We start from the raw sequence: 12,506 nt of genomic DNA, 5'->3' as shown, positions 1-12,506 counted from the left end.
TCCGTTTCTGTCGCGCAATCATATCTTCCTTTAGCGAACGATACCTCCGTATCCCTAACCACGACGACATTGCTCGCATACTTAGTGTTAACGCGGACAGGGGGTTTCCGGGTATGCTAGGCTCCATCGACTGTATGCATTGGGAATGGCGCAACTGTCCTACTGCATGGCGCGGACAGTTTTGTGGGCGCAATTCGAGGCCAACAATGATACTAGAGGCAGTCGCAGGGTATGACCTTTGGATTTGGCATGCCTTCTTTGGAATGCCAGGTACTAACAATGATCTCAACGTCCTTCATCGATCACTAGTGTTTGATCCGTTACGTAATGGATCCATGCCACCTGTGCACTTCACTATTAATGGTACCACGTACAATTTCGGATACTACTTAGCCGATGGTATATATCCCAATTGGCCTACCTTTGTAAAAGCAATTCGGCACGCTTTTGAGGAAAAAAAGGTTCACTTCACAACAAAGCAGGAGAGTTGTCGAAAGGACATAGAGCGAGCATTTGGGGTTTTGCAGGCGAGGTGGGCAGTTCTACGTGGACCTGCTTATGGTTGGGATCGTAATCACCTCGCAGACATGATGACTGCTTGTATTATTATGCACAACATGATTGTCGAGGACGAAGGTGATGGTGCAGCAAATCTGGATTTCGTTGGCCCGACAGCTCCCCCCGAAGTTTGTAACAATATTCCTGAGGTCCGCAACGAGTGGCTAAACAATCATATCCGTTCTGAATTACCAAACGACCCCGACCAGGACATCACATCTCAGACCACATACTTGTCTTTGCAGCACAACCTGATAGAACACCTTTGGGCACGTCGAGGGTCGATGGCTTGAAGGTCTTCATCCATATTATGTGGTTCAATAATGTTCTATATTTCGATTATGAACTAAGTACAAGTAGTTGTAGCAATGGAAGTCATGTATGTTGGGCGTCAGTGAAGCAGTCATGGTAACTATCCTCTGTAATGCATTTGCTACAAATAATTTGCATATGTTGCCAAACGTTTAGTCATGTATGACAACGTTATTATGAATATCAATTTTATTACAATAAACAATGTTCAAAAACCATGCTAATGTTCTGAATATAGTAAGGAAATGTTCAGACTAGTCCAAATTGTATAAAGTGCAAACACACATGAATTGGGTACGCCGATACAAAGGTGAGCAACACCTTATGAAATAAATAAGTACTCTTCAGATAGGATTGTTGATGAAAAAATCAATTAAACCTTTTCTCATCGCCATGTATACAGCTCTCAACTCTTCTGGTAAAGCATCCATATCCATGGCAAAAAGTTTGTTGAGCTCTTCAACCTTTTGCTTCCTATCTTCCATCATCAATTTTTTTTCCTGCACTTCTATTTCCTTGGACTTAACCTCCAACTTCTTAAGTTCAACTTCCTTCATGAACTCAATGTTCTGTTGTTTGAGGTCTGATTTTTCTTCACTTTGCTTCAATCTTGCAATTTGAATGTCATGGAGTCTTGACAGGTAGTCAGTAGACTGGGAATGAACTGGACATTGACTTCTTCCTGGATGCTTTCGTCGAGTCACGTCCTAATGGTCTCTTGCCTTTTGAACCACTCTCATCACATTGCACTTCATTAACAGAACCTGTAGGTGTTAGACTACGAACAGGCTCTGTCCCCGCATTGCCTCTCCAGGGGTTGCCATGAACCATGGCATCCCATTTGGGTTCGTTTTTCAGGCGCGTCCAACAGTGCATGAAATGAAATGGCTTTTTCTGTGATGTTGCATACAAAGTTGCTGCTTTCGAAGTCTAAAGAACATGTACAACCACGTGTCAGTGCACGAATAACAGTAAGTTCACATCAACCATGACCATACATAAAGTATTACAAATTCATATAAGTGTACCTTGTCGTTATCTGTGAAGCCACTTTGGTTTTCCCTGAGGACTCTTGCGTAGAATCCAGCAAATTTGCCTGTTTCAGCTCTTATTTTGTCCCACCTGCTGCTGAGAGCCCTATTAAGTCTCAATGGAAACTCACCTCTAAGTTTGTTGTACCTTTTCTCTATTCTAGCCCACAAACCCTCCTTCCTCTGCCCTGTGCTAATCACTGGGTCACTACTAATCTCTAACCATGTTTTGCAAAGCAACAAGTCTTCATCAGGTTTGAAGTTCTGTTCCTTCGTCCTCCTAAATGTCCCTGCTGTATCTGAAGGCTTGGTAGGGCTCTTAACTTCCTGGACGCTGTGTTCTGCTTCGGATTCAAAAGTTATAGGGTCAGTCTGGTTGGGAACATGGGTGGACACCGGTGGACATGGAATGGGTGGTACCAATTGTGGTTGACCGAAAGATGTTTGTGTAGGAGGACCCCTAGGATTTGTCATACCAAAATATGGGTTCCATGGAGTACGAAAGGTACATGCAGATGGGTCATTAGGTCCCTGGGACCAGGTAGGATTGATCACATGGGAAAATGAAGGATTACTAAATGTTGAACCCTGTGTTGGGTCGAACCCTTGGGCCTGCCACATCTGAGGATCCCACATGGGTGGGGGGGAAATTTGGTTACCTGTATTTGGGCTAGCAGCAGGTGGTCGAAAAGGTGTGTTTGTGTTGTTGTCTGCCATTCTGGAATGAAATACATAAATACATTAAGTTGGACAACACATAACAAACGTGGATACATTAAGTTCCACATAAGTTTAATACAAAAGGATAAAGCATTCCACAAAAGGTTCGTACATAACGAAGATAAGCTTCAAGCATTGGTACATCGGTTACGCATGCATGAAACACATAACACATAACATCCTACTTTATTTGGATGCATGACTACCACTAACACCAGGTTCTAGGTAGCACTACTACAGGTTCCAAATGCTATACCTAGTGGACCTGTCCGAGTCGTAGGAGTCATTGTCACTGGCCTCATACAATTCTGGTGACGAAGGGGGGGTGAAAGTTAAATGTCTAGGCACTGGCTTCGCATCCTCAGCAAGGTTAATTTGTTCCTCCATCCTCACCTTCTCTGGGTCAGACCTTGCTTTGGTCTCAAGTGCATCCTGCTCCATCATGTCTACCTCCTTTCGAATAGCAAGTAGAGCATTGAGAAGGTAATGCTCGTCACCCAAATGACGGAAAGCCACTTCTAAAAAGGTCCTAATATTGACTGCACGACTTTCCACTGAGGATGCAAGATTGAGGCCCAAGTGTTGCAGCACTTTGGCATCATGGCTGCTCATCTTGATTTGAATCCTCAAGCAGTTGCTCGTTGGCTAGACAAGGTGCATAGATGAAAAAATTAGGGCCAGTTCCGTTACTAATTGCGTAAATTGAAGTGTTAATGTAAGTTAGGAAACAAATGTGGGTACAAATGTAATAAACATTTGTGGCAAAGTTATGAACCACAATGTTATTGCAATTTACCAATAATTGTTGGTTCCAATGTTTAAGCACTTTAAATTATTTCATCACAGTATCCATGCAAGGGTGAATATGTTGGTGCCTTGTAATAAAATAAACTTGTAGAAGAAACATGGGAGCACAGACAACATACATGGACAGTACACTTAAGCAGTACATTACAAACGAATAACTAAAGCAAAAAAGGATATAGAACCTCAGTTAGTTGAAGTGGACGTCAAATAATGAAATTAAAATTTTGAAGCTGCATAATAAGTAAAGGTATCGTCAGTTCCCTGCAATGCGGAGGCATGTAAGGAAAATTGTATGATAACTGACTACAACTCATACACACAGGGACTTAGTCCTATTAGAACAAATTATGATAACTGACTACAACTCATACACAGAGGTACTTAGTCCAATTAGAAGAAATTGATATGGAACAACAAGGGGATCTGTTGGGAAAGTAAACAGTTATTGGTACTTAGTTCTTGGAATAGGAAGAAGAACTTTCATTTCAGTACGAGCATCATTGAGCAAACATCATACAAACAACATGACTGCAAATTAATTCACCAGTTACAGTTTGGTGGATACACTCAAATGAGCAGACGACGATGACGAATATCAAAAGCAGACAAGAGTGTTCATGTCGTATCCTATGATCGACAACTTAAAGCATTGGTCTTGGTGTAGATGATAACGACGGATCTGTTGACCAATTAACCCTAGTTGACCAAGTTCGCCATGAACATATAAATCGTTCTAATTAAACATGTGAAGTACATGTAAACCCTAGGGTCAATCGAACTTAGGTTATGTTGGGACACGGATTGAATCGGAGCTCTGGAACTTGGAGCAGCGAGTGACGTACCTTGGCACTTGAAGCTCTAATGACGCAGATCGGGTGAGCGCAGATCTGTCGGCGAATCGACGAACCCCCATTGACCTCCGCCCAGCAGACGCCGATCCGGCGGACAGAGACGACCGGCGGCGGCGCCTTCGCACAGACCAGTAGAAAGGAATCGCGGCCGTGCGCGGATCCACAGCTTCCTTCTCCGGCGGCGTTGAAGTGGCGATAGAATCGCCTGGAGCTCGCTGGACGGAGTTTTCCGACCGCGGGTGCTTGTCTGGGAAGGTACCGGCCGAGGGGGAGGCGAGCGCAGTAGCGTCCCCATCCATGTAGCGGGAGAGAGAAGGAAACGAGAGGGGAGAGGAGGAGGAAGAGGGCTGCGGTGAAGGGTTTAGGGGTGTACTGTAGCCCCTATATGGTCTACAATAGTAGGGGAGGGGGAGGGAAGAGTCGACCGGTGAACACAGTCTTAAGACTGTGTTCAACGGTTGCTCTCGGTGTCCCCCTCCCCTAACACTGTAGCCGATATAGGGGCTACAGTGCGCCCCCTTCCCTTCAACGGCGTCCTCCTCCTCCTCTCCCTTCCTGATTCTTTCTCTCTCCCGCTAAATCGATGGGCACGCTACGCCGTATTCCTTCCCCGCAGCCGCTTCTTCGCCCACACGCCCGCGCGCTCGGAATACTCCGCACCAATCATGGACGCTGCCGGCGCGCGTCCATCGACACCGTCGGCCGCTGCTGCCGCAGTCGTCGGGGCCTCCGTCGCGGACGAGCCCCGGGACGCGCGGGTGGTGCGGGAGCTCCTGCGCTCGATGGGTCTCGGTGAGGGCGAGTACGAGCCCCGCGTCGTGCACCAATTCCTGGACCTGGCCTACCGATACGTCGGAGACGTGCTAGGGGACGCCCAAGTCTACGCCGACCACGCCGGGAAGGCTCAGATCGACGCCGACGACGTCCGCCTCGCCATCCAGGCCAAGGTCAATTTCTCTTTCTCCCAGCCGCCGTCGCGCGAGGTACCAATCGTACCTTATTCTCAGTTTGGGCAAATCAGTTGGCTTATGTTTATTTTCTTCTATCCCCGCCAAATCGTTGCTTTCTCCCTGGGTTGGTTTTGTACGGCCGAGTCCATGAAACCTAGTTATTTTGCTGCCCGTGTAGTTGAAACTAGATTTCGAATTAGTTTTGTTTTTGCTGGATTAGTTTGGTCCCTGCTCAATTCCATTGATAGAGAGATGGAAATGTCAATATACAACATAGATTCAGATATATATTCAGAAAGAGTTTAACTACTAAAAGCCACATAGATCAGAGACAATAACATCCTAATCCAAAACATAACCATTAAGAGAAGATTCATAATTCTAAACTACTATAAAAATTAATTATTCATGTGTTGTAATAAATTCTTGAAGTTTCAAAAGCTGTGTCTTCATGCATTCTAATGGTACTTATCATTCCTGTGCTGCATTGCAGACTATGGTGATCTTTTTACTTCCTATGTCTATAACAATTTTAGTTATTAAAACCACTTTGGCCATACACTAGGATCATATTGGTCAGGAACTAGCTTTCATATGGGAAAATGACAGCTAGTGCATTGCATGCTACATAAGCTTCAAATGGTTCAGTTTGAAATTGATTGCCACCCACCGGTTGCATTTTAAATTTGTAGATGATTAGATGTAGATAATTCATGATTGATACTTGTAGGATTGAACACTGTTGAGAATAATGTAATATTATCCACACTTGTGCTTTTCTGTGGTATTTTTAGCTTTTTCATTTTTTACAGTTTTTTTGCCTCTGAATTGTAGAGCAATATTGTAGCCTCTGGTGGTCTTGGTGGTGAGGTTTTCATTTGGGACCTTGATGCTGCTCTTGCTCCTGTAGCCAAATCTGTGGATGCAAAAGAGGATGAGGTTCCTAATGGAAACTCCGGGCCTGCTTTGACAACACTGTGCAGCATAAATTCTAGTTCTTATTATGTTGATAAGAGATTTCTTTAAACGTGATCCATGTTGATCCCTTGGACTCTTCACAAAAAAAAGTACAATATGTATTGCTCGCCTAGAAAATGATACATCAGTTACCTAAGGAAGTGTAGGAAGTACCAATTAACATTTGAAAAGAGCAAATTTCTTATTATTTTAAAAACATATAATTTCAACGATTTTTTACTAACGTATTTATACTAATTACGAAGTGCGCGAATTAATTGTGTACTAAGTTGCCGCCGCGCACTGTTCATAGAGCAAATAAAAATAAAACAAAAAATGTATGGTAGTTGAGTTAGTTGAAGATGAAAGTATATAATATTGGTGTGGTGGGGTATAGAGGTTTGATATAGGGGAAACCGCTGTACAGTGTAGAGATATAGGGGGAAAGAGAACGCTGACGTGACAGGTGAGTGAGATATAGCAGGGCGCGGCATGTGAGGCACTGCACCAGCTGTACATGGAGGGGCAACTGTCTTGTCACGGTTGGGCCAATCTAGGATGGAGTAATTTGGGCCTCTGCGGCCCGCTTACGCACGTTCTTGCCCTGCTTTGCTCTCTCCAACTCCAGCATCGCCCCAAACAGCGGAGCCAGCACCACCACCACCGCGGCGGCGCGAGCGTCACTGCCCTGCCCTCTCCTCCTCCTGTCCTACTGCTCTACCGTCCTCTCCCCCCCGCGCCGCTGCCGCAACCAAAACCCTAAAAGTCGCTTTCTATCCACTTGCTCCGCCGCCTCCACCACCGGGCGCCATGGCGGACACAGTGCAGTACCGCCTGGAGCGGATGACCGACGAACTGGACGACCTGGAGCGCCGGGGCCTCTTCACGCGCGGCGAGCTAGCTGACGTCGTCCGCAAACGCCGCGACTTCGAGTACCGCCTCCGCCGCCACTCCCCGCTCCGCCAGGACTTTCTCGACTACATCGCCTACGAGCTCCGCCTCGACTCCCTCCGCAACCTCCGCAAGCGCGCCATCATACGCGCCGCCGCCGAAGACGACGACGACGAGCCTCAGCACGACGCTCGCAGCAGCGACGACGAGGGAGGCCGGAGGAAGAGGAAGAAGGATAAATCCAAGAAGAAGTGGAAGAAGTCCGTCTCCGACGTCGCGGGCGTCCTCCGCGTCCTCGACATCTACCGGATGGCCACCGTCAGGTTCAAGGGCGATCTCGACCTCTGGTTCCGGTACCTCGAGTTCTGCCGCGACAAGCGACACGGCAGGATGAAGCAGGTATGCCACCACCATCAACAGTCCAACACCAGACCGATTCATCTTTAGTTGGTTGCTAAGTTCAAAGTTCACCTCTGTAACTTGCTGCTGTTCTGCTCGATTTCACAGATGTCTCGTTCTGGACTATACACTGACATTCTGCTATGCTCACAAGAAGATCGGGGAAACCTGAAACCTTTCTATGCCTATAATGTGCTATATTCCAGCTACACATCTAGTACGACGTGGGGCCACACACTCTAATTTGGCCAACAAGTTATTAGCCAATTATTACAATTTGCATTGCACGTTCTTCATTTATTTCTTATCAAGTAGGAATGTTCAATTTTGAGCTATGATCATAAGGAAGACCTTTATTTGCATACACTGGCAAACTTTGATGTTGTTCTGTCCTTATGCTTGTCTTCTTACTTCAGGTTCTGGCACAAGCCATTCGCTTCCATCCCAAGGTTCCTGGGCTTTGGATCTATGCAGCAGCATGGGAATTCGATCAGAACCTGAACGTTGCCGCGGCACGTGCACTGATGCAGAGCGGTCTCAGGTCTTGCCCTCAGTCAGAGGATATGTGGATCGAGTATCTTCGCATGGAGCTTACCTACCTTAACAAGCTCAAGGCTCGAAAGGTTGCTCTTGGAGAGGATGTCAAGACGCTGCAAAAGAAAGACAACGATGCGAGCCAGTGGAAAGAGGAAAACAAGGAACTGTTCATGCCACTGAATGAACAGGTCAAAGATCCTAAGGAGCCAGGCTCGGCTGGAGATGCCCTGGAGGAGAAGGAAGACCTGTTTTGGCGTCAAGGGTTGTTAATCATTCAGACCATATATCATGGTGCCGTGGAAGCTCTTCCGTCAAGCTTAACCTTGCGGAAGAAATTCTTGGAGATACTAAACAGTGTTGACTTGGCACATTCTGATGAGTTAAAACTGGAGGTCCTGGATGACCTTAAGAGAGATTTCTCTCATAGCGAGGACTACTGGGATTGGTTTGCTAGGCTTCAGCTTAGCAACTTGAACAGTTCCAGTAATTCGAATAGAAAGGATGCTATATCAAACAAGTTGAACAGATCAATTCAGGTAAAGGAATTGTGTCACAGCTCCCCTATAAATATAAACCTCCAGCATGGTTATCAACGAAATCTCAAACGTGCTTCTTATTTAGCGAAATATAATAAAAAGATAGGGAATGAAGTTGAATGCACAGTGGCTGTCTTGCATGAATATATTTTTTAATGTTAATGCATCACAGGCAATTTATATCGTAGGTATAAGATTTTAATTGTGTACTCACATGCTTAGTGGATGTTAGCTGTGTAGTTGTATGCACTAGATTGTTACCTAATTTGCTTACGAGATAATTGTTGTAGTATGCTTGTTATGAAAGCTTTCTTAATACCATTTGCGATTATAATATTATTACTCGACCTGCGGGGGGTAAGACATCCCCCGAGTATTGTATTAAGAAGAAGAGGTCGAGAAAACCCCCGAACCCCTGCCCCACCCATACACAGCGGCATCGAAGCCCATGTGGGAATGACCGCGACCGGGGCTGAGCCTTAGGCCCATGCTTTGACGTGGGACAGACGAGGGGATTTCTTTTAACCACAACCTGAAATTCGCTCCCACGGGGAGGCAAACCCGGGACCTGAGGAGTCCTTCTCAAACCACCTAACCAACTCGGCTAGAGGCCCTTTCGCGATTATAATATTATTAGAGCTTGATTAATCTGTACAGCATATGGTACACCCTTTAAAGCTGTCCTTTTGTAATAGTCTTGTAGTATGTCTGATACAACCTTTCTGAACATTCTACATTTGTATTGTCATGTGAATCTAGGTGTATGACGAAGCTATCAGGAAGCTACCAAATTCCAAAATGTACTCATTGTATGCAAAGTTTTGGATGGATGTTATATATACTGACAGAGAAGATTCAGTCACATTATTCCAGGATTCTGAATTTGATGCTTCAGAGTTCACTTCATCCATACTGAAAGTTTATGAAAATGCAGAATCATGTGGATGTCTTACTGAGGATCTTGCTTGCCAATACATATCACTTTACTTGAAACTAGAAAGACTGGAGGAAGCTAAGACTCTCGCAGAAAAGCTTTGTGATGGTCCTCTTTCAAATGCTGCAAATTTGTGGAGCCTGAGATTTACTATGGAGATAAATTCAATTGCAACTGCTCCTGGCAGTTCTTCCTTGAGCAAGGAGAACCTGAGCTCTCTGCTTGATCTATTTAGCACTGTACTCTCCAAGTTGTCTGTAACTGAGGCTGAGAGACTGTGGCATATGGTAAGTTTTTTAGGTTGGTATTGGCAAATTTATTTTGGTTTTACCTTGCTATTATTACTAACTTACTGCGTTTGAAAATTATCCATGATGCATTTCAGGCCATGAAGTTGTTTTCCCATGATAAGGTCTGTTTCGAGAAGCTGGTGAAGTGTGCGATGCTATCATTAAGTCTGGCAGGTGGCAGTGATTCAGGAGCATCAGTTTCTTCTGCTATCGTTGGATGGTATTTGCAAAGAGATGGTGTGAAGCATGCTAGGAAGATGTATAAGAGGTATGGAAACTAGCTCTACAGTTGTCAATGTGAATTGTGTGGTTTTGCATGATGATGTTCTGCAGGTATTGTTTCGATTAACCTATCATGACAATCATGAATACTGATTAGCATTTTTTAATTTTTTTTTCAGATGCCATGTATCTGGCTGCTGCTTTTGTGTTACATTGAAATAACATCTGTTATGTGTGTAGTTTGTTCTTTAAATAAATATGTGTGTATGTAGTTTTGGCTTGATAGGCCATCTGTATCTTTCGCAGTCTTTTCCGCTACTCGTGCATTGAAGTTAAAAAAAGAAGAAATGTGTAACTGTAGTCGATACTATACCGCCTCCAGAGTGTTGGGCCCTGACACTTTGGCCTTTGCTTGTTGAATCCAACACAGATTGCTTGCTTTACCTCGGCCAAGCCTCAAGTTCATGCAATACTGCATAGCGCTGGAGGCGAACCTTGCATCGCTCGGAGACAACGGCGCCCTCAAAGATGCTCGGCGGCTATATGATTCAGCGCTCGACCTGTATCCCCAGGAAAGAGAAGTGTGGCGGAGCTACTACGACCTGGAGCTGAAGGTGAGATCACAAACTACTACTATTACGTGTAATATATGCTGTGGTTGCCGTTTTGTCTGGAATCACCGACATGCTGCTCTTGATTATGTAACCAGATGGGAACATCGGAGTCTGCCAACGCCGTGTACTCGCGCTCTCGTAAGGTGCTGGGTGACTCCACTGCCTTGACTGCTCCCCGGGGCTAGGTCGCAGCATGCAATGTATTCCAAGATGCAATGTGATTTTTTTTGTTTGGATCTGTGTTTTCCAATCCTCTCTGAGTCTGGGTCAGCAAGCAATTAAGCTGATGCATCGAAATTTTGGCTCTAAATGGGAGACCTACAATGTGCTGCTGGGGAACACTGTATATCTTGTTCAAAAAACAAGAGTACTGCAGCTGCTGGTGGCTGTCTCCTTTGAGAACACTTGCCTGTGTCCCTTTTCTTTCTTTTTCTTTTTTGTTTGAGCAGTAGCTGGGCTGTTGGTGATGCTGTTCCTTAGTGTTGAGGTGCTATGGTGTAACAGTGTCAATTGCGACGTGAACAAATTCTGGGATCTCGAACCATTTGTTGAGATTTTGAAAGTGTACTGGTGGTCATAATTTTTGTTGGGACCTCGAACCATTTTTTTAGATTTTGATGTGTTCCTTTTATTTATTTATTTTTTGTATGGTTCATGGATGAGCCACATTTGCTTTTGTGTCAGTCTTGCTGCAGATTCCTGGTATTAATAAATTAGATGAATTATGATGATTTGGATTGTTATTTCCTTGGTTTTTTTTTTGTTCTCCTGCTTGCGTTTTTGTTCTACACGCCATGGCAGCCGGTGGCCTGCCTGGAGGCTGGAGATAGCCTTATGTGCCTCTTAAATCTTAATCAGGCAGAGGCAGAAAGTGTTCCAAAATCCGTTTAATTATCAATTTGATGTACTCATATTTAGTTTAACAAAAACTTACATTTCAAAAGGGAAAAAGTTCGACCCAGAATCTCGACATGACAGAAAAAGGTCAAATAATATCCAACTGAAAAACAAGCGAAAAGTAAACCAACACTACATCCACCATGATGATTCAGAATGACCACTAGCAGAAGCAATGCAAGTACATGGAGTCATGGACATGTCACCAAACTGTGTGCACCACTGCACTGCACGCCAGCCGATCACCACCAGACGCCGGATCCAACCACCGCCCCAACGACGGCGACGGCGCACGCAATGACCCACCCTGCTCCGACCCGCTTGGCAGCGGCGCCCGAGAAGGCACCAGTGGTGCCGCTACCCGTGGCGGCGGTTGTGGCCGTCCTCACGTGCACGTCGAGCTCGACGGTAGCGTCAGGCCCGTTCATGCTGGACGTCTTCCACAGCACGTAGCCGGTGGCCATCCTGAACCGGCCCGTGCCGCCGACGACGGAGAGCTCCCGCACGTCCGCCGCGACGTCGTCCCGGCCCACCACCGCGAGCGTGCTGCCGTTGTGGTCCCCCGCGGTGAGCAGCAGGTTGGCGCACACCATGAGCACGATGCCCGACTGCGACGACATCATGTAGAAGCCCTGAGCGCGGCCCACGGCGGCGGACGTGGGCGACGACGTCTCCGTCAGCGCGTCGTCGATCACCGTGGTGTCGCCGAACGCCAGCCCCGGGACGACCGACGACCCCGCGCCCTTGATCACCTGCACCGCCGTCGGGTTGCTCCCGGTCACCACGTCGTGCATGAAGAAGTGCAGGTGCGTGGTGCCGTCGTCGTCCGCCGCCAGGACGGCTGACGGCGGCGGCGATGACAGCGCTGCGAGGAGGACGACAACAAAGAGGAGGGAGGATGCCATCATCTCTAGCTGCCGTTTTGTTGGATATATACGATGCAGTGCAAATGCATGTTTGAGTGGCTGTGTGCAAACATTATATGCTGATGACAGTTTGT

General features: G+C 46.1%; 2 protein-coding genes across 2 annotated transcripts; one reads left to right on the top strand and one right to left on the bottom strand.

Annotated features, from left to right (window-relative positions):
- The first annotated feature begins 6,731 nt into the window (after positions 1 to 6,731).
- On the top strand, positions 6,732 to 11,186 carry LOC103648282 (U3 small nucleolar RNA-associated protein 6 homolog). Its single transcript, NM_001354894.1, has 6 exons — positions 6,732 to 7,476; positions 7,893 to 8,549; positions 9,309 to 9,770; positions 9,869 to 10,041; positions 10,426 to 10,609; positions 10,705 to 11,186. Exons 1-6 carry the CDS (start codon positions 6,997 to 6,999, stop codon positions 10,792 to 10,794), a joined length of 2,046 nt encoding a protein of 681 aa, NP_001341823.1. The 5' UTR covers positions 6,732 to 6,996; the 3' UTR covers positions 10,795 to 11,186.
- A 305-nt stretch (positions 11,187 to 11,491) lies between these two features.
- LOC100283206 (uncharacterized) lies at positions 11,492 to 12,457 on the bottom strand. Its single transcript, NM_001156108.2, has one exon. The coding sequence runs from the start codon at positions 12,412 to 12,414 to the stop codon at positions 11,749 to 11,751; it is 666 nt and encodes a 221-aa protein (NP_001149580.2). The 5' UTR covers positions 12,415 to 12,457; the 3' UTR covers positions 11,492 to 11,748.
- Positions 12,458 to 12,506: the final 49 nt, after the last annotated feature.

Source organism: Zea mays, chromosome 2, assembly GCF_902167145.1.
Source record: "Zea mays cultivar B73 chromosome 2, Zm-B73-REFERENCE-NAM-5.0, whole genome shotgun sequence".
Classification (NCBI taxonomy): Eukaryota; Viridiplantae; Streptophyta; class Magnoliopsida; order Poales; family Poaceae; genus Zea; species Zea mays.
This window is presented reverse-complemented; position numbering and strand designations above follow the sequence as displayed.

Excerpts from the sequence above, each read along its gene's own strand:
- LOC103648282 (NM_001354894.1), top strand. The coding sequence starts at position 6,997 with ATGGCGGACACAGTGCAGTACCGCCTGGAGCGGATGACCGACGAACTG. Across the intron at positions 7,477-7,892 it reads GACACGGCAGGATGAAGCAG|GTTCTGGCACAAGCCATTCG; the intron begins GTATGCCACCAC and ends TTCTTACTTCAG. Across the intron at positions 10,042-10,425 it reads GCTAGGAAGATGTATAAGAG|ATTGCTTGCTTTACCTCGGC; the intron begins GTATGGAAACTA and ends AATCCAACACAG.
- LOC100283206 (NM_001156108.2), bottom strand. The coding sequence starts at position 12,414 with ATGATGGCATCCTCCCTCCTCTTTGTTGTCGTCCTCCTCGCAGCGCTG.